Source organism: Dama dama, chromosome 9 (assembly GCF_033118175.1).
Source record: "Dama dama isolate Ldn47 chromosome 9, ASM3311817v1, whole genome shotgun sequence".
NCBI classification, from domain to species: domain Eukaryota; kingdom Metazoa; phylum Chordata; class Mammalia; order Artiodactyla; family Cervidae; genus Dama; species Dama dama.
The window spans coordinates 13,403,931-13,424,918 of record NC_083689.1 but is presented as its reverse complement, the minus strand read 5'-3'; the positions used below and the strand labels follow the sequence as shown (position 1 = coordinate 13,424,918).

Sequence of the window (20,988 nt, the reverse complement as noted above, 5' to 3'; positions counted from 1 at the left end):
GGCAGGAGGAGAAGGGGCATCAGAGGCTGAGATGGTTGGATGGCATCATCGACTCGATGGATGTGGGTTTGAGAAACCCGATGAGATAGTGGAGGGCAGAGGAGCCTGGTGCGCTACAGTTCATGAGGTCACAGAGAGTAGGACAAGACTTAGTGACTGAACAACAACAATGATAGACTCACTGGCATTATTTATATCCTATAATCTGCACATAGTTAAAATGTACTTTTTAACAAAATATAGAAGTCTTACAGAAATAGCAGGACATGCTGCCCAGTTCTGTTTATGTATAGTTCAAGAAAGTTCACAATAACTCTAATATCAGTTTTAGGAAACTGTCAAAAATTTAATCTCCTGGGTCTTACTGTCCTTGTTTCTGAAGAAAATGTGGGATAGTAAACATAACTTCAGACAAATGTTGTAAGAAACAAATGAAATGTGTAGATATATTTTGATGAGTCCAAATAAAATCTTCAAAGAAGACAGTCATGTGTATGTGTGTTCATTTATATAAATTTTTATTTCAAATAAACATATGCACACTGATTTGTACACAGTCTTATGCTTTATGTTGAGAGGAAATGTGTGAGAAAGATGGAGAGGATACATGTAAAAATAATGTATGCTTGACTGAATATAAAATCAAATAATGTAGAAAATTAGGCACAAAATACAGTGTAAATGGTAGACGACAAATTAAATAATTACTTTTCCTATCTTAATGCCTCATGGACATCACAATCTGAAGCAAGTTTACATTTATGCCATGAGAATATCTCTATCAGCTGAAGAGATGGAATATCCCCAAATTGAATTTAAATTTCCTCTTTCCACTTAAGATGAGATTATAACACAAAATATCTCTCCTCAGGGGAAGCTCAGTAAATGAATTGAGAAGTGTAATCTCCGTTTCTGGAACAAAATTTTACTGGGAAAAAAAAAATGTCTGTATTCAATTGCTAATGTTAAGATAAAATTACCACACCAGTGATTTAAATAAGTAATTTATGTTCTGACAATTCTGGAGTTCGGAAGCCTGATATGGGTTTCTCTGGACTAAAATCAACATGTTTGCAGGGCTGGATTTCCTCTGGAAGCTAGAGGGAAGAATCTATTTATTTCCCTATTTTGCGTTCAGGCTATCGTAGGAAAAGAATATAAATATATTTATTACAATAAACAAACATTTCTATTGAGGGATTAAATCAGAACTCAACTTGTGATATAATTAAGAAATTCCTAGTGATTTTGGCCAGAGAAGGCAATGGCAACCCACTCCAGTACCCTTGCCTGGAAAATCTCATGGACAGAGGAGCCTGGTAGGCTGCAGGCCGTGGGGTCGGACACGACTGAGTGACTTTACTTTCACTTTTCACTTTCATGCGTTGGAGAAGGAAATGGCAACCCACTCCAGTGTTCTTGCCTGGAGAATCCCAGGGACGGTGGAGCCTGGTGGGCTGCCATCTATGGGGTCGCACAGAGTCGGACACGACTGAAGCCACTTAGCAGCAGCAGCAGCAGTGATTTTGGACAATGTGGCACCAAGCCAAGCTGTGCAGTGCTCAAGGTTTATATCAAAGGAACACAGTTCTCCTCCTTGTCCTTGTTGAAGAGGAGAAGAGAAATTTTTTCTAGACATCAGGGGTTGTGTCTCTACTACAACTCAATACTTGAAGAGTCAAGGGATCTATTCCAGGAAGGGATGTGATCTATTCCTAAACTTGGAGAAAATCAGGTTTGGGATGAGGCATTTTTCAAAAGTTAGACTGAGGAGTCAGCAAAGTGCATGAGGAAGAGCAATGATAATTAGCAGTGGATTCTCTTGAGTCTAACCTGGTCTCTTGGGAGCACAGAATCTCGAGGACATTCCCTTCCCTGTTCAGACCAGTGTTCCACAGGGAAATCATGGTCCTAGAGGTTGGAGTAAAAAGAGGGAAATGTGTTGATTACCAGACAGGGGGAGCTGTAAATATCTCCTCTGCTGCATCCCTCACTCTGTACAACCTTGCACTCGATGGAACGTGGTTATTGCGGTTAGAGTCCTAAGTTTGGCTGGAGATTCATGCAAGCCTCCTTTCCACTGTCTTTTGTGGGACCAGAGCTTCAGTCTCCATTATTAACCATCCAGGAGGAGTTTGGACCTTCTCCAAGTGATCTTCCTCTCAGACTTCCCAACCAGGTGAGTTGACTAGTCAAGGAGGTACTGCAGGAAAGGGTCCAAGAAGATCAAATCCATGCATGTATACCTGAAGTCACCTGAGAGCCAACTGCTGGTCCCAGAGCCAAGAGTTTGCTAACATTGACCTATATAAACAATCAAGTGTAAAATAGAGAGATAATGGGAAGGTGCTATATAATACAGGGGCCCAAGCCCAGTGTTCATGCTAATCTTGTTACATAGATGGTCAACCACCTCCTCAGGAGAATAGGGGCTTCCCTCGTGGCTCAGATGGGAAAGAATCTGCCTGCAATGTGAGAGAACTGGGTTCGATCCCTGGGTTGGGAAGATCCCCTAGAGAAGGGAATGACAACCCACTCCAGTATTCTTGCCTGGAGAATTCCATGAACAGAGGAGCCTGGCAGGCTACAGTCCACGGGGTCACAAAGAGTCAGACACAACTGTGTGACTAACACTTTGAGGAGGACAAATACCCCTATTCCCACTATTTGGGTAAGGATGTAAACTTTTTGAATAGTTCAGTTGCCTCTCGAAATTCAAACAGCTAATATGTGATAGATCCAAGATGCAGTGCCAAGTTTTTAATTTCAAAAGGTGTTATGAATATAATTTAGAGGTTTCTTTTACCATTTCACCTTAAAAATCTCCCACTATTGTTGTATATGGTGCGTTTCCTTTTCTAAATTGTGGATTCATTCCCTTTGCTCATTTTTCTAGTGGGATGTTGAATTGATAAAGTGACTTGATATCATAGGGATATCTCTTTTATCATTTACATCTTTTTTCTGCTTTATTTGTTATTCTGGGTATCCAGGGGATGCACAGAGTGCAAAGGGGATACACATGAGCAAGGGACTCCCCGTGTCTTGAAGTTTTAACAATATCAGGGAAGCCACTTGATTCCTCAGAATCCTCTAATACAACCCTTCATCAGCTCCCTCTTACATTTCCCCAAACAATGGCTTAAATTTGAAACTTGGATATCTGGGGAAAAAAAGACCCTCAGTTTTTTTCACAGGTTCTTCTCCCTTAAGGACACACATGCCACCCTGATAACCTCTTGTCACCTGCTTTGTCCTCACTGAAGTATCTTTTTAAATATCATTTTGTTTATAGGATTCCTGAATTCCCAAAAAAAAAAAAAAAAATAACAGCCCTCTTCTCTTATGAAAGTGAAAGTGTTAGTTGCTCAGTCATGTCCAATTCTTCGCTGCCCAATGGACTGTAGCCTGCCAGGCTTCTCTGTCCATGGGCTTCTCCAGGCAAGAACACTGGAGTGTAGCCATTCCCTTCTCCATGGGATCTTCCCAACCTGGGAATTGAACCCAGGTCTCCTGCATTGCAAGCAAAATTCTTAACTATCTGAGTCAATACTTCATAGCAGCTGCCACCACCTGGCATGAAATATATTTGCTTATATTCTTTCCTCATTCATGATTAGATTGTGGGACTTTTGTAGGACAAAGATGAGACAAGAATTCATAGGCAGGGAAGCCACAAAGACTCCTTTAAGGGGATGAGATTCAAACTGTGTGTGTGTGTGTGTGTGTGTGTGTGTGCGCAAGCACGGTTTGTTGCTCAATTGTGTCTGACTCTTCTGAAAACTTTTGGACTGCAGCCTGCCAGCCTCCTCTGTCTATGGGATTTTTCAGGCAAGAATACTGGAGTGGGTTACTCTCTCTATATATATATATATATATACACACACACATGTATATATATATAGATAGATAGATAGATAGATACAGATCTCTCTCTCTCTCCATATATATATATGAGTTGAGCTTCCCAGGTGGCGCCACTAGTTCTAAAGAACCAGTCTGCCAATGCAGGAGACATAAGAGATGCAGGTTCGATCCCTGGGTTGGGATGATCCCCTGGAGGGCAACCCACTCTGGTATTCTTGCCTGGAGAATCCCATGGGCAAAGGAGCCTGGTGGTATACCATCCATAGGGTCACAAAGAGTCAGACATGACTGAAGTGAATTAGCACGCATGTAAGCTTGCAGTTAAGCCATATATACATGGGGGCTGCTAGTGGCTTCCTCACTGGTATATATATATATATGTATATATGTGTATATATATGGCTTAATTTAAAACTTTAATATATGCAAGCTATATATATATATATATAGAGAGAGAGAGAGAGAGAGAGAGAGTTAATTGTAATATTTCACCTAGTTAGTAATGTGCATTTGTATGAAAATTAGTCATATTATTTTTTTCTTTTCTAGTCATTACATCTACCTTATGGAACCAGTAATAACACACAGGTTTCAGGATTTCTTCTTCAGGGATTATCAAAGGAACCAGAACTGCAGCCCCTCATCTTTGGGCTTTTCCTCTCCATGTACCTGATCACTGTGTTTGGAAACCTGCTCATCATCCTGGCTGTCAGCTCAGACTCCCACCTCCACACCCCCATGTACTTCTTCCTCTCCAACTTGTCCTTTGCAGACATCTGCTTCATCTCCACCACCATCCCAAAGATGCTGTGGAACATCCAGACTCACAGCAAAGGCATGACCTATGAAGGCTGCATCATCCAGATGCATTTTTTCTTACTGTTTGGGGGACTGGATGCCCTTCTCCTGACTGTGATGGCCTATGACCGGTATGTGGCCATCTGTCACCCCCTGCACTACATGGTCATCATGAGCCCCCAGCTCTGTGGTCTCCTGCTTCTGTCATCGTACATTGTGAGTTTCCTGTATTCCTTGCTACAGAGCCTAATGGTGGTGCAGCTGTCCTTCTGCACAAACAATGAAATCCCCCACTTCTTCTGTGAAACCAGCCAGGTTGCCCTCCTTGCCTGCTCTGACACCTTCATCTGTGACATGGTGATGTATTTTGCAGGAGTGCTGATCGGTGGTGGTTCCTTCACGTGCATTCTTTACTCTTACTCTCAGATAGTCTCCTCTGTATGTGGAATCTCATCAGCCCAGGGGAAGTATAAAGCATTTTCCACCTGTGCATCTCACCTCTCAGTTGTCTCCTTATTTTACTGTTCAGCCCTAGGAGTGTACGCTGCTTCTGCTGATACCCACAGCTCACATTCAAGTGCAATCACCTCGGTGATGTACACCGTGGTCACACCCATGCTGAACCCTTTCATCTACAGTCTCAGGAATAATGACATAAAAGGAGCTCTGAAAATATTATTTACAAAGGAAACTATAAAAGAGATCATTGACTTGGTGTTGAAGAACTGCTGTTGATTGCAGGGCTCACAACTTCAAAGTCATAAATTGTGATTATTTGCATCACATTTTGAAACTAGAACTTGCTCTTTCTATCTATTTCCGGAATTTTAATTTCTTCGGCTTCCATTTATCTAAAGAACTTAACTACCATTATTAAGCTTTCTTCTCTCTCTGATGTCGAACATTTTCTTCCTTTTTTGTCTTCCAATTATTCCAAATTTATTCCCCATCTCTAATATTAAATATTTGGAGAATCTCATTTGTCTCATGGGAAACTATGCATTTCTCAATATTTTTTTTTCTCAAATGACATATATAATACTATGTAATCTTCTCTTAGTTTTCCGAGAAGCATAACTATAGGCTGTACTAAACCTATGGGGGAAAAGAAGAACACATTTGAGAAAATAGGATCATTTATATAAGTTTACAGGAGAGGAAAATCTGAGACCACCATTTTTCACTATATGAGCACAACTGCTTGTGTATCAAAAACAGTTGTTTTTCATAACTATATAGATTTAACATATAGTGCATTTTAGCTAATCATTTGTTTTCATTAATTAATTTTAATTAATTAATCCCCAGCAAGAATACTGGAATGGGTATTCTTTTTCTTTTAGACACCCTGTATGCACAGTGCCAACACTAGCCCCTGACTTTGTTTACCAAATACATGTCTCCTAGTGATGTCTCCATGAAAACAGATATTTGAATAAACCATTGAATTAATACAACCTTGAATATGATGAAGCAAGCTTTAACCTATACTTTGTATCACTCTACATGATATTTCTTTTTCAAAATATACATTTACTTTTTGAAGTAAGATAACTGTCACTTGTTTAAGGGGGATTATTCTTTGGTGTGAAGTTTTGGGAGGTATGTTTTAAGGTTTTTCATTGAATTACTGACTTTTTTTCCTTGAAATCTTCCAGTAATGCATACAAACATGATTCTTTCTATTGCTCTAAATAAAATAACTTATCCTTTTCTAAATTTCATTATGAACACTAAAGGAACAGTGAATAATCATAATCATCTACTATATATCTCCTATACAGGGACATTTCTTCAATCTTTAGTATCATAAATGATTCCCAAGACAATGTGAATCTTCTTAGTCGTGATTCAGAGTCAGCTGAGTTTCTGCACCAACCTGCATGTCCTTCCAAGTTCTCCTAGGTAGCTGGAAAAGATATCAGTGTAGTCATTTTTTAACTACTGTTACTTGTGAAAGTGAAAGTCGCTCAGTTGTGTCCAACCCTTTGCTGCCCCATGGACCATAAAGTCCATGGAATTCTCTAGGCCAGAATACTGGAGTAGGTAGCCTTTCCCTTCTCCAGGGGGGTCTTCCCTACCCAGGGATTGGATCCAGGTCTTCTGCATTGCAGGCAGATTCTTCACCAGCTGAGCCACAAGGGAAGCACAAGAATACTGGGGTGGGTAGACTATCCCTTCTCCAGCAGCTCTTCCATACCCAAGAATTGCAGGAGGATTCTTTACCAACTGAGCTATCAGGAATTTGATATAAAAATAAATAATGATACAATCAGAAATGCTATCTTCAAATATCAGAATAAATATCAAAAATAAGATCAAGTAGATTATTGTCATTGCCCTCAGTTCTGTGCCTTTGGGTTATTGTATCAATTATGGCATCAGTTATTGCAGCATAACAAGCCAACATAAAATAAAATAACTTATCATAATGACTTTATTATTGAATGAGGCAGTATGATGTGGAGTGGTCCTGAGCCCTGCTTGCTCGTTGATGAGTCTGTATTCAGCTAGAAGTCTCTTCATGGTGTTTCTAAGGCTCATCCATGAAACTGTGTGACTCAGGATCTTTTGTCTTGAACACATTTATGGTCATTTCACTCCTTGTCTATACCCAGTTTATCCATTTACAGAAAAAATGAGTTTCTGAAATATGAATCCCTATACCTCAATGTCACAATTCCTATATCCATATATAGCACTTTGATTTCTTCCCAGTTAGAAGACCTATATTCCATACTTCACTCTAAATATTATCTGACTTATTAATTTTTGATTAATTAATACCTCAAATTTATTTTTTTTCCTTTTAACTAATTGATTAGTTATACTAACACTATCACACTGCCTCAAATACCATCTTACTGACATTACTCAGAGAAAATCAGTCTCCTCCATCTATCACCTGTACTTTAAAATATGTGTTGTTTAATGTATGTCGTTATATTCTAATAGGGCTTCCCAGGTGGCACTAGTGGTAAACGGATCCACCTGCTAATTCAGAAGCTTCAGGAGATGTGAGTTCGCTCCCTAGGTTGGGAAGATACCCTGGAGGAGGACGTGGCCACCCACTTCAGTATTCTTGACTGGAAAATCCCATGGATGGAGGAGCCTGGTAGACTACAGTCCATGGGGTCGCAAAGAGCTGGACACGACTGAGCGACTTCACTTTCACGTTCTCAAATTAATTTTTTTTCCTTTTAACTAATTTATTAGAGTATCATGCTGTATGCTCAGTCATGTCCAACTCTTTGTGACCCCGTCAGGCTCCTCCATCCATGGGATTATCCCAGCAAGAATACTGGAGTGGGTGGCCACGTCCTCCTCCAGGATATCTTCCCAACCTAGGGATCGAACTCACATCTCCTGAAGCTTCTAAATTAGCAGGTAGATCCTTTTACCACTAGTGCCACCTGGGAAATCCTATTAGAATATAATGACATACATTAAAGAAGACATATTTTAAAGTACAGGTGATAGATGGAGGAGACTGATTTTCTCTGAGTAATGTCAGTAAGATGGTATATGATTGTGTGTCTGTGTGTGTGCTAGTCATTCAGTCATGTCTGACTCTTTGTGACCCCATGGACTGTAGCCCACCAATCTCTTCTGTCCATGGGATTCTCCAGGCAAGAATAATGGAGTGGGTTGCCATGCCCTTCTTGATACGAGGTATATAGGGATTTCTAGCATTCTTCCACCCCTAGAAACATCAACTTGAATAACTGTATACAATACCTTCATAAGTGTCAGGATTTTAGGCCACTGATTACTGTACATTAATAAGAGAAAAAATTAGTAAAGACGTTTTTCTGTTATCCTCATTACAACATTTCCACAAGTGGGCAACAAAGCGTGGAGACAGATACCCTCCCCATGACAGAAAGAAGCTGGTGTTTGTCTGACCTCACTGTAGCCCATGCACCAGGGGACCCCCTGCAGCCTCAGGCTCCAGGCAGACTGCCCCAGACTGAGGCTCTAGTAGAACAATGTTCCATGCCCCCAAGCCTGAGGACATCCTGCATTGACCCAAACTGAAGGCCGGTCCTGAGAATAGGATACCATATGATTGCTGAGACCCTAGGCTCCAAGCTCAACTAAGCACCAAGTCAGCTTGACTCCTGTTAACCAGAGCTTTCAGTCTACCCCAGCATGAGGCCAGCTCTTGCAGCCCAACTGCCAGGCCTATTCCAGTATTCCCTGATGCCTCGTCAACCCCTACAAACCCAAAGTCCAGGTCTATCCCCAGGGCCCCAAGCATCAGGCCTTATCACTTACCAGCCCAGACATAAGACCTGTCCATTTTAGGACTCCAGAAGGAAGCTGACCAAAAGACATAACCATGTGGCCCATCCAGAAACATAACAGGCTGTCTGGTGAAGGAATTTCTATGCCAAGACAGGAAGAGATACCAACTTCTTTAAATGCACACTGATGCAAGGCCGTGAGGATCACAAGTACTCAAGTCAAAAAAGAAACCACTTAAAGGACTTCCCAGGTGGCTCCATGGTAGAGAATCCACCTGCCAAGGCAAGAAACACAGGAGACATGGGTTCAATGCCTGGATCCAGAAGACCACTGGGTATGAAATGGGAAACCACTTCAGTATTCCTGCCTGGAAAATTCCATGGGCAAAGAAACCTGGCATGCTACAGTTTATGTGGTTACAAAAAGTCAGACATGACTGAACATGCCTAAACTGCAAGGAAACGAATACAGCTCCTATGAGTGCTCCTAAAGAAACAGAGTTCTGTAAACTGTCTAACTAAATATATATAATAATCCTCTTAAAGAAATTTAATAAACTGCATGAAAACAAAAGACAGAAAAAAATCAAACAAGGGAAACAATGACTTTCTTTTCTGTGCAGGAGTAACTGGGTTTATATTTTCAAGATGACCCTTAATAATACAGAGGCCAGAACTCAACCAATGGATGGTAACAGGTGAGGGGGAGGGGGGAGATCTATTTCAATTCATGGGATGTCTTTGCAACCAGATTATTAAAGTGTAAATGTTCATGGTGTGGAGGAGGGACACCTGTGACTTGAAATTACTTCAGCAGGGAGGTCACTTTGTTGCTCAACATTCTCTGACATCATCTCTCATCACCCTCCGGCTTTCTCATTCCCCTACCAGACACTGCCTTCCTTTCCTATACTTGATTGATTGAAACAGCCACCTTCCTCAGGACCTTTGCAGGGGCCAGTCCCTCTGCCAGGCACACACTTCCTCAGATAAGTTCATTCCCCCTGCTGTCTCTTCCTTGAGATCTCTTTTGAAACATCATCTTGACTGCAGTCTTGCCAGAATACCCAATAAATAATAGCTGCTGCTCTCCACTCTTTCTTTTATACCTGTTTCTGTTTTTTTTCATCACAATTTTCACCATCTGACCTATTATATCATTATTTTATTTGTTTGTATTCTTTCTCCATAACTGGATTGTACAGATGTTTTTTTCTCAGTACCCAATACTCCTTGTCTGGGTAGTGCCTAGAAAATATTTGGTACTCAATATATATTCCTCAATTAAATGAAAGATATTTTTAATAAAAATGGTATAAATTATGCTTGAAAAAGATGCTGAGACTAGTAAAGGAATTCCTTGCAAGAAATGGAAATGCAATGTCCTAAAGGGGCACGAATCCATAAAGAAAATATTGAAATGAAACTTCTCTGCTTTAAAATTATATCACAGTTTTTATTTGAGGTTACTAACATGAGCTTGTGTGAACATTAATCTTAAAACACTTTATTGGCAGTCACTTGTACCACATGGAACCAGAAGAAGTTACCTGAATTTCAGAACGACTTCTGGGATTTTCAGAGGCACCAGAAGTGCAACTACATTTTGGGACTTTTCCGCTCCAAGCACCTGATCACTGTATGCATAAAACCACTTGTCACTGCAACCATCAGATCAGATTCTTATTTCCATAACCCCATGTACTTTATCTCTTGCTGACCTTTATCAACATGTGTTTCACCTCAACCACTGTTTAGAGTCAGTATGTAACTAAGGAAGAAAGTCATGACCTATGCAGGCTGCATTATCCAGATGTATTTTTTTCACAGTCGTTTCAGAGTTGGGCAATATTCTCCTGAGTTTGATGTCCTTTGACTAGTTTGTGACCATCAGAGTACATGCGTCTTTTCCAATTATGGTTTTCTCCAGATATATGCCACAGGAGTAGGATTGTGGGATCATATGGTAGCTCTATTTTTAGCTTTTTTTTTTTTTTTTTTAAGGAATCTCCATGCTACTCTACATAGTGACTGTACCAATTTATGTCCCCATTAACAGCACTGGGGCTTCCCAGGTGGTGCAGTGGTAAAGAATTTGCCTGCCAATGCAGGAGATGCAAGAGACACGGGTTTAGCCCCTGGGTAGGAAAGATCCCCTGGAGGAGGAAATGGAAACCCACTCCAGTATTCTTGCCTGGAAAAAGTCTCCTGGACAGAGGAGTCTTGCAGGCTACAGTCCATGGGGCCCCCAAAAGTCGGACACGACTCATTGACTAAACTACATCAACAGTGTGTATGTGTCAACCTCAGATTCCAAATTACTCCTCTCTTTTCTCCCTGGTAGTCATAAGTTTCCTTTTTACATTTGTGACTCTATTTCTGTTTTATAAATACATTCATTTGTACCATATAAGTGATACCATATGATGTTTCTCTTCTGATTTACTTTACTCAGTATGATAATCTATAGGTCTGTCCATATTGCTGCAAATGGCATTATTTCATTCTTTTTCACAGTTCAGTAATATTCCACTGTATATATGTAGCACATTTTCTTTATTCATTCCTCTGTCGATGGAAATTTAGGTTGCTTCCATGTTCTGGCTATTGTAAATAGTGCTGCAGTGAACATTGGAGCATATTTATCTTTTCAAATTATGGTTTTCTCTGTATATATGCCTAGGAGTGAGATTGCTGGATCAAATGGTAGCTTTTTGTTTAGTTTTTCAAGACACCTCCATGCTGTTCTCCATAGTGGCTATATCAATTTATATTTCCACCAACAGTGTAAGAGGGTTCCCTTTTCCCCAAACCCTCTCCAGCATTTATAGTTTGTAGATTTCTTTTTAATGATGGGCATTCTGACTAGTGTGAGGTGATACCTTATTGTAGTTTTGATTTGCATTCATCTAATAATTAATTGTGTTGAGCATCTTTTTATGTGCCTCATGGCCATCTTCATGTCTTCTTTGGAGAAATGTCTATTTTAATGTTTCTCTTGTAATTAATACAAACTTTATAATAAAGGACTAAGCTATAGCTTTTATCTTGTGATATAACTATGGGTTTTCTAATTGTTTTGGTCAAAGTGTCAGGAAGCCAAGGAGTATACTGCCCAAAGTTTTATATTAAATTTTACAATCTGTCCCTTTTAAAAACAGAGGAATAATAATTATCTGGAGTTTCAGGGACACTATCTCAATAGAAAATCAATGTGTGAATTTCCAGGGAACCTAAATGATACAGAATCTTCAGTCTTAGGCTTTGAGAAAATTTTAACTCCAGGTTTTGATGAGGTCATTAGGGTTTAGACTTCTGGAAGGAAGAAGAGTTAATTGAGGAGTAATAAAGTATGAATTCACCTGGCTCATAACCTGGTCTCCTAGGAGCAGAGAATCAGCAGAAAAAGTGTCACGCTCACTAGATGAGTGTCCCACTGGGAAATCATGTACATGGATTTGGAAGTAAAGGAGGGAAATATACCTAATGAGCAGGCAGAGAGCTGTAAACACCTTCTCACTGCAGTCCCCTGTGAGTACAAACTTGGATTGGGTGGGACACAGTTAGCCTTTTGTTGTCCTTGGTCTGGATCAGGGAAGGATGCCTGACCCCTAACTGCTGACCTGTGGGGACTGAGTTTCAGTCTCCATCATCCACCACCCAGGGAGGACTTCCACACAGAGAGTTTCCATCCAGGTTAGTTCTGCTGCCTAACTGATACAGAAGGTATCAGATAATATGGAAGCTAGCTGCTTATCTGAGGTCATCTGAAAGCCAATCCAGTCTAGCCCAGTGTCCAGAGATCACTGTGGTTGTTCGCTTGTTTGATTGATGTGTGTGTGCGTGTGTGTGTGTGTGTGCACGCACGTGCACGCGGGTGCATGCTGTGCACACACTCAGTCATGTCTGACTCTTTGTGACCCAGGCTCCTCTGTCCATGAGATTTTCCAGGCAAGAATACTGGAGTGGGTTGCCATTTCCTACTCCAGGGGATCTTCCCAACCCAGCGACGAAACCTGAGTCTCCTATGGCTCCTTCATTGGCAGGCTGATTCTTTACCACTGTGCCACCTGAAAAGATGTTTGATTAATAGATCAATGTATTTTTATGATGCTGTAAAGAGACATGAACATTGAACCCAGCAGTCTGAGGGTCAATGATACCAATTAAATCTTAGTGATGGAAATCCAGTTAGAAGGGGGACCGGGAGGTGTGATGTACTTTGAGTAAAGTGAAATTTATGTCCAAGAACCTATTAATTAATAGGAGTAAACAAATAGGATATTAGTTGTGAAGAGATGTTGAGAGAAGTGTGGGGTTTCCTTTCATTTTTAAAATAGTGCCTATTTGACTATATACCCATATGATAAGAAGATCAAGACCAAGGAATGACTGCAAATGAATCTTTACAATAGCATTTCATGAAATACACATTTCAGAGTATCTTCTGTCACTCAGAGTGTCCACGTGGAAAAAAAAATATTTTATATGTCAAAGGGGTATGCAACCAGCTTTATTCTGCAACTATTTATTACCTTGTGAGGCTGAATATATATGTGGATTTGTTAGACATTTGCTTTCTTGATGCAAATTATAGGTATGTGGCATTTGATTCTATATAGTGAGTTGAAATATTTTCATTCCCGCTTTTCACTGAGTTCTTTCAAAGAATTGAAGTTTTTCCACAAACTGACTGCTTGCCATTTAGCTCTTTTACATATTATAAATGTGTCTGTGGGCAACTGTGAGTGTTTACAACTTTTCATGATCAAATCAATCCACCAGCCATAGACTGCTCCCTCCATTGCATTTGAATTTTTCATTTCTTTGCTGAAATATTTGAGGTGTCACTTTAACATTCTTCGGTCTCAAGTCATTGCTTTAAACAAAAATATTAGTGAAATTTCCTCTATCTCCTTAGTGCTAATAAATCATTTGTGTACCTATTCCCAATGTGGCAAGAAGATCCCCTGGAGAAGGAAATGGCAACCCCCTCCAGTATTCTTGCTTGGAGAATTCCATGGACAGAGGAGCCTGGTGGGCTATAATCCGTGGGGTTGCAAAGAGTTAGACATGACTGAGTGACTAACACTTTCACTTTCTAGAGATGAAGTTATTGAATTGTGGTCTCTTCCTAATTATTTCTGATGAAACTCCATTCTGTTTTATATAATGACCATTTCACAAATTACACAGATTTTACAAATTATATTAACACCAATGGTGCACAAAGTTAACTTTTCTCCACATTCTTACAATCACTTTTTAGCTTAGTATTTTTGACAATCACCATTATAACAGGAATAGATAATATTTCATTCAGTTTTGACTTGAAGTTCCCTAATGAACAGCATTGTTGTGTGCCTTTTCACGCACCTGTTGACCATTTGAGTATCTCTTTGAAAAACGTCTACTCATATCCTTTCCTTATTTTTTATTTGAATTTCTTTTGCTCCTGGGTTGTATGCTCATTTGTCAGAGTTGTGTCTGACTCTTTGCAACACCATGAACTGTAACCCTCCAGGTTCCTCTGTCCATGGGGTTTTCCAGGCAAGAATACTGGAGTGGGTTGTCATTTCCACTTGCAGGAGATATTTCTGACCCAGGGATCAAACCCACATCTCCTGTGACTCCTGCATTGGCAGGCAGACTCTTTATCACTAAGCTACCAGGGAAGCTCTGCTGGGTTGTATGAGTTCCTTTTATAGTTTGAATATTAACTCCCTTTCAGATATCTTGTTTGAAAATATTTTTTCCATTTCCATATCTTTTTTTGCTCATGCTGTTAGTTAGTTAGTTAGTTTGTTTGTTTTTCTGCAGATGCTAGTTTGATGTAGTGCTACTTGGTTATCTCTTATTTTGATACTTTGTTAACATGTCAAATCCAGAATAAATATTTCCAAGATCTATGCCAAGAAATCATTTCCATATGTTTTCCCCTAGGATTTCAATGGTTTTAGGTCTACTTATGTCTTTAATTCATTTAGGAGGGATTTCTTTGACTACCATAAAGTAGTGGTCCAATGTCATTCTGCTTTACATAGCTGGACAATTTTTCCAATATTACTTATAGAAGAGGCCATATTTTCCCTATTTTATATTAATGTGTTCTTTATCATAGATTAATTAACCATCTAAGTGTCATTTTACTAATGGGATCCCAATTTTGTTACATAGTTATGCGTGTCTGTTTTCATGCTAGTACCCTGCTGTTTTGATGACAGTAGCTTTGTAGTATACTTTTGAAAGCAGAAGGTGTGATGGCTCAATCTCTGTCCTTCTTTCCCAAGATTACCTTGGATATTTATGGTTTTGTGATTTCTTATGAATTTTAGGATTGTTTATCTGTTTCTGTGAGAAATGCCGTTGAAATCTTGACAGGGATTGCATTGAATCTGTAGATTTGCTTTGACTAATACAAACACTATAAGAAAAATATATATATTTTTCCAATCTAGAAACACGGGATACTTTCCCTTTATTTGTATCTTCTTCAATTCCTATCAACAATGTCTTGTAATTTTCAGCATAGAGAAACTTTACCTCATTGGTTGAATTATTCCAAAACATTTTGTTGTTTTTAATGCTATTGTAAGTACTACTGCTTTCTTTATTTCCTTTTTGATAATTTGTTGTTAGTATATACAGTTGCTACTTATTTTTATATGTCAATTTTGTATCCTGCATTTTAGTGAATTTTTTAATTAGCTGTAACATTTTTCACAGATTTTTTTAGGATTGTATTATATGTATGTCATCTGCAAAAAGAGACAATTTTACTTCTTATTTTCCAAATCTTATGTGTTTTATTTCTTTTTTGTACTTTAATGCTCTGACTAGGGACTTCTAGTACCATGTGGAATAGGAGTGGTGAGAGAGGGTATCCTTGCCTCGCTCCTAATCATACAGGTAAAACTTTTATTTTTTTCACCATTTAGTATAAAGTTAGCTGTGGGTACATCACATGTGATGTTTTTATGCATGTTGGGTGTTTTTGCTTTTCATCTTCTTACACTCAAAGACTAGACAGTAATAGGAAAACTATCAGCAAACAATATGAATTTCAGAAATAAATGATAGAACTTCTCATTAAGGGTGGAACATAACATGGTGACAAAAAAGCCAAAAATGGGAAAATTTCCTTATCAGGGATAACAATAGGGAATCCCACAGAGGATTAGGTCCATACACAAAAGTATTGATATAAATTTTGTTACTGCAAAATGTAAACTAACCATTTCAATTTTGTGAGTGAAAGCCATTTGTGTAAAGATAACTAATGTTATTTTTCTCCTTTCTTATTCTTAACTTCAACAAATGGAAGAAGAAAATCTCACAGTAGTTTCAGGATTTCTTCTTCTGGGATTTTCAAAGGAACAAGAATTGCAGTCCATCACATTCATGATTTTCTTCTCCATGTACCTAATCACTGTGTTTGGAAATCTGGCTATCATCCTAGCCACCATTTCTGACTCCCACCTCCACACACCTATGTACTTCTTCCTCTCCAACCTGTCCTTTGTAGACATCTGTGTTACTTCTACCACCATCCCAAAGATGCTGTGGAACATCCAGAACCAGGGCAAGCTGATAAGCTATGAAAGCTGCATTACTCAGATGTACTTTGTCATACTCTTTGTAGGGTTGGATGACTTTCTCCTAACAGTGATGGCCTATGACCGCTTTGTGGCCATTTGTCACCCCCTGCACTATACAGTCATTATGAGTCCATGGCTTTGTGGCATTATGCTCCTGGTCTCCTGGATCATCAGTGTCTTGCATTCCTTCTTACAAACCTTAATGGTTTTGCAGCTTACCTTCTATACACATTTAGAAATCCCTCATTATTTCTGTGAACTTAATCAGTTGATTCAACTTGCCTGCACTGATACCTTTCTTAATGACATAGTGATGTATTTTGCAGCCCCACTTCTGGGTGGTGGTCCCCTGGTTGGTATCATTTACTCATACTCTAAGATAGTGGCTTCCATTTGTAAAATCTCATCATCTCAGGGGAAGTATAAAGCATTTTCCACTTGTGCATCTCACCTTTCAATTGTCTCCTTATTCTATTGTACATGCTTAGGAGTGTACCTAAGCTCTGCTGTTACCCACAGCTCACACTCAAGTGCAACAGCCTCATTGATGTACACAGTGGTCACACCCATGCTGAACCCCTTCATATACAGTCTGAGAAATAAAGACATAAAGAGGGCTATGAAAAGATATGTGGGGATGACAGCTACACAGGGTGCAACTGTCCTGGAGTTGAACAAGGCCGTATGAGTACAGGATTTATAATCTTGGAGCCAGAAGGTATAATTTCAGCAGTTTTATCTCTTATCATTTTCCTGCTCTCCCAAATTATTTTCTATTTCAAATCATATGACTTTGGATTTCTTTAAAAATTTATTTCTCAAATAAAAAATATAATACCAAGCCTTATAGCAGAAAGTGAAGAAGAACTAAAGAGCTTCTTGATGAAATTGAAAGAGGAAAGTGAAAAAGTTGGCTTAGTTCAGAAAACTAAGATCATGGTATCCAGTCCCATCACTTCATGACAAATAGATGGGAAAACAATGGAATCAGTGACAGACTTTACTTTCTTGGGCTCTAAAATCACTGCAGATGGTGATTGAGGCCATGAAATCAAAAGATGCTTGCTCCTTGAAAGAACAGCTATGACCAACCTAGACAGCATATTGAAAAGCAGAGACATTACTTTGCCAACAAAGTGAGAGGGTAACACACAGGAAGGCCAGGGTCTCCAAAAAGAGGAAATAGATTGTAAGTGTCAGACATTTTTTTATCTCTCTCTTAAGTGGCAGGAGGAAACAAACTAGTGATATATTTTTCCCCTTCTGTATACAAATTTAAAAAGAGGTTTCTCTTAAAATACTATGTTGCCATAATGACACCTAGTTCCACCTGAACTTAACTTTTCTCAAATATTGAGCTAACCAATGCATTTTTCTTATGGAAATGTTTGTCTTAAGCTATGTTAATGTACGATGCATTTATCCCAAACTCTATCTTCAAGGCTGTTCCACCTAAAGGCTCAGAACTGATTTGACAAACCAGTATGTTACCCTCATACATTGTTCTCCTAATCCGTGTAAATGGAACTATTTGTATTGTAATCTGCCATTCTACAAGATTCAAGTCAATAATTTTATGGCCCAGGATGACTCACCTGGTGCCAAGATTATCTCAAAATGCATCTTGTGGGTGAGGGGCCTGGTGCCATTCTCTGAGTTTTTAGGCATTCCTCTTTCATTAACAGACTGCTAGTAACTATATAACATCCAGCTAAAAACTAGCAGGCGGGTATTCTTTCTGCCCCCTTCTGATGTCTATGTCAGAAGCTTTCTATATCTCTTTTATACTTTAATAAAACTTTATTACACAAAAGCTCTGAGTGATCAAACCTCATCTCTGGCCCCAGATTGAATTATTCTCCTCCGGAGGCCTAGAATCCCAGCGTCTTTCGTGGTTCAGCAACAACCTTTCAAAAGGTTCATCTGGTCAAAGCTATGGTTTCCCCAGTACTCATGTACGGATGTGAGAGTTGGACTGTAAAGAAAGCTGAGGGCCGAAGAACTGATGCCTTTGAATTGTGGTTTGGAGAAGACTGTTGAGAGTCTCTTGGACTGCAAGGAGATCAAACTAGATCCATCCTAAAGGAAATCAGTCCTGAATATTCATCGGAAGGACTGATGCTGAAGCTGAAACTCCGATATTTGGCCACCTGATACAAAGAACTGACTCATTGGATAAGACCCTGATGCTGGGAAATATTGAAGGCAGGAGGAGAAGGGGACAATAGAGGATGAGATGATTGGATGGCATCACTGGCTCAATGGGCATGAGTTTGTATTGGCCCCGGGAGTTGGTGATGGGCAGGGAAGCCTGGCATGCTGAAGTCCATGGGGTTGCAAAGAGTCAGACACAATTGAGTGACTGAACTGCCTGAAGCCATGCTTTGTTTTGTTTTTTTAGTAAAAGATTAGTCATGAGTTGTACACTCCCTTGGAAAGAAATACACTCAGACACAATCACATTTATATGTTTATACAAGATTTAGAGGAAGATCTCAGACAGTTTTTTCCTTTTGGGGCCATCATTTTTCTGTATCTCTATATTAATTTATAGGTGAACTTGACTCTAATCTATATTGTGTTTTATATCTAGTCACTGACTTTTAGTCTCCTCACTAGGATCCTATTCTCTTATTCAATTCCATGTCCACAATGCCTGCCATGGCCATTGGCAAGAAATAGGTCATTAGGTTATGTGTCTCCATGTGGAGTATTTATTCAGCACAACTTAGAATAAACAAATTAACTTAATATGTACTTGGAGTCATTGTTGCTATTCAGTCACCTAGTCATGTCTGACTCTTTGCAACCCTATAGACTGCAGCACACCAGGCTTCCCTGTCCCTCACCATCTGCCAGAGTTTGCCCAAGTTCATGTCCATTGAGTCGATGATGTCATCCAACCATCTCACCCTCGTTGCCCTCTTCTCCTTCTCCCTTCCCAGCATCAGGGTCTTTTCCAATGAGTCAGCTCCCTTGCATCAGGTGGCCAAATGATTGGAGCTTTAGCTTCAGCATCAATCCTTCCAATGAATATTCAGGATTGATTTCCTTTAGGTTTGACTGTTTTGATCTCCTTGCTGTCCAAGGGACTCTCAAGAGTCTTCTCCAGCATCACAGTTCTTTGACACTCTACCTTTTTTATGGTCCAGCTCTCACATCCATACATGACTACTGGAGAGACCAGCCTTGACTATATGGCCCTTTTTTGGCAAAGTGACATCTTTGTTTTTCCACACATGTCTAGGTTTGTCATAGCTTTCCTGCAAAGAAATGATTGTCTTCTAATTTTATGGCTTCAGTCACCATCCACAGTGATTTTAGAGCCCAAGAAGAGGAAATCTGTCCCTGCTTCCACCTTTTCCCATTCTATTCACCATGAAGTAATGGGACCAGTTGCCATGATCTCAGTTTTTTTTTTTTTTTTCCCCAATATTAAGTCATAGGTGACCCTAAATATGACAAAGCAAAATTTAAAATTATACATTATATGCAAAATGTTTGCTGTTCAAGTTGTAAATCTACTCATTGACATATGGAAGATTTGTGTTTATCTTTTAGAGGGTTTATATAATGGAGTGAAGGACTTGGAGTGTTTCATGTATTTCAATGGGATTGATGATCTTCCTAAACCTGTTTGAAAATGTCCAGTGCTGCCCACCTATATAAATCCTTCCATTTCTATAGATGATATGCCTCAATCTTTTCTAAGTTGCATCATCATCTCTAAAGGAGTAATGGACTAACATATTATTCATTCCATGTCTACTTGCAGAATGAACAAGATGTTAATCTTCATGAGAATTTATGACTCACAGGAGAGTTTGAATTCCTTTCCAATCATGTGATTCAGGGACAGCAGATTTTCTGCATGAAAATACAACTCCTTCTCACCTGTCCAAGTTCCCTGGAACAGAACCTCACATTTTAGTAGAGTTGTCTGAAATAAACTGTATCAGAGTTATCATGAACAGTGTCCTCAAATATCAGAACAGAGATCACTGACGTAAGAAGCAGTGAACTCTTAGGACTGTCCTCAGTTCAGATGACTTTGTTGTATCAGTTAACTATTGTTGCATAATAGGTCTTCAGAAAAGCAAGTGGTTTAATTGAATGCCTTTATTATTAAAAGAGGCTACATGATGTGGGGTTGTTCTGAACTCTACTGGGTTCCTTATGAGTGTGGAGTCAGCTGTCAGGCTCTGCGGTGGGTTTCTTAAAATCCTAACCTTAAAAGCCTTAGCTCATCCATGTCCCGTGTGTGTCTATAGTGCCTTTTGGTTTGAACCAATTTATGGTCAGTTTACTTCATTTCTATTATTAAAGTTCTATTTACAGAAAAAAAACCCATATTTAGCATATATACTTTGACTTCAATGCACTGATCCTATATGTATGTGACATTTTGCTTTTGTCATGGTTAGAAAACATACCTTTCTCTCATTTTAAGGGTGAATCAGCTACTTTTGTGCTTTCTA

The 20,988-nt window shown here is 39.3% G+C and overlaps 2 protein-coding genes across 2 annotated transcripts; both read left to right on the top strand.

Moving 5' to 3' along the window:
• The first annotated feature begins 2,062 nt into the window (after positions 1-2,062).
• Positions 2,063-5,400, top strand: LOC133061615 (olfactory receptor 7A10-like). The gene is made up of 2 exons (XM_061149584.1): positions 2,063-2,179; positions 4,417-5,400. Exons 1-2 carry the CDS (start codon positions 2,063-2,065, stop codon positions 5,398-5,400), a joined length of 1,101 nt encoding a protein of 366 aa, XP_061005567.1.
• A 10,829-nt stretch (positions 5,401-16,229) lies between these two features.
• On the top strand, positions 16,230-17,198 carry LOC133061614 (olfactory receptor 7A10-like). The gene has a single exon (XM_061149583.1). The coding sequence runs from the start codon at positions 16,230-16,232 to the stop codon at positions 17,196-17,198; it is 969 nt and encodes a 322-aa protein (XP_061005566.1).
• Positions 17,199-20,988: the final 3,790 nt, after the last annotated feature.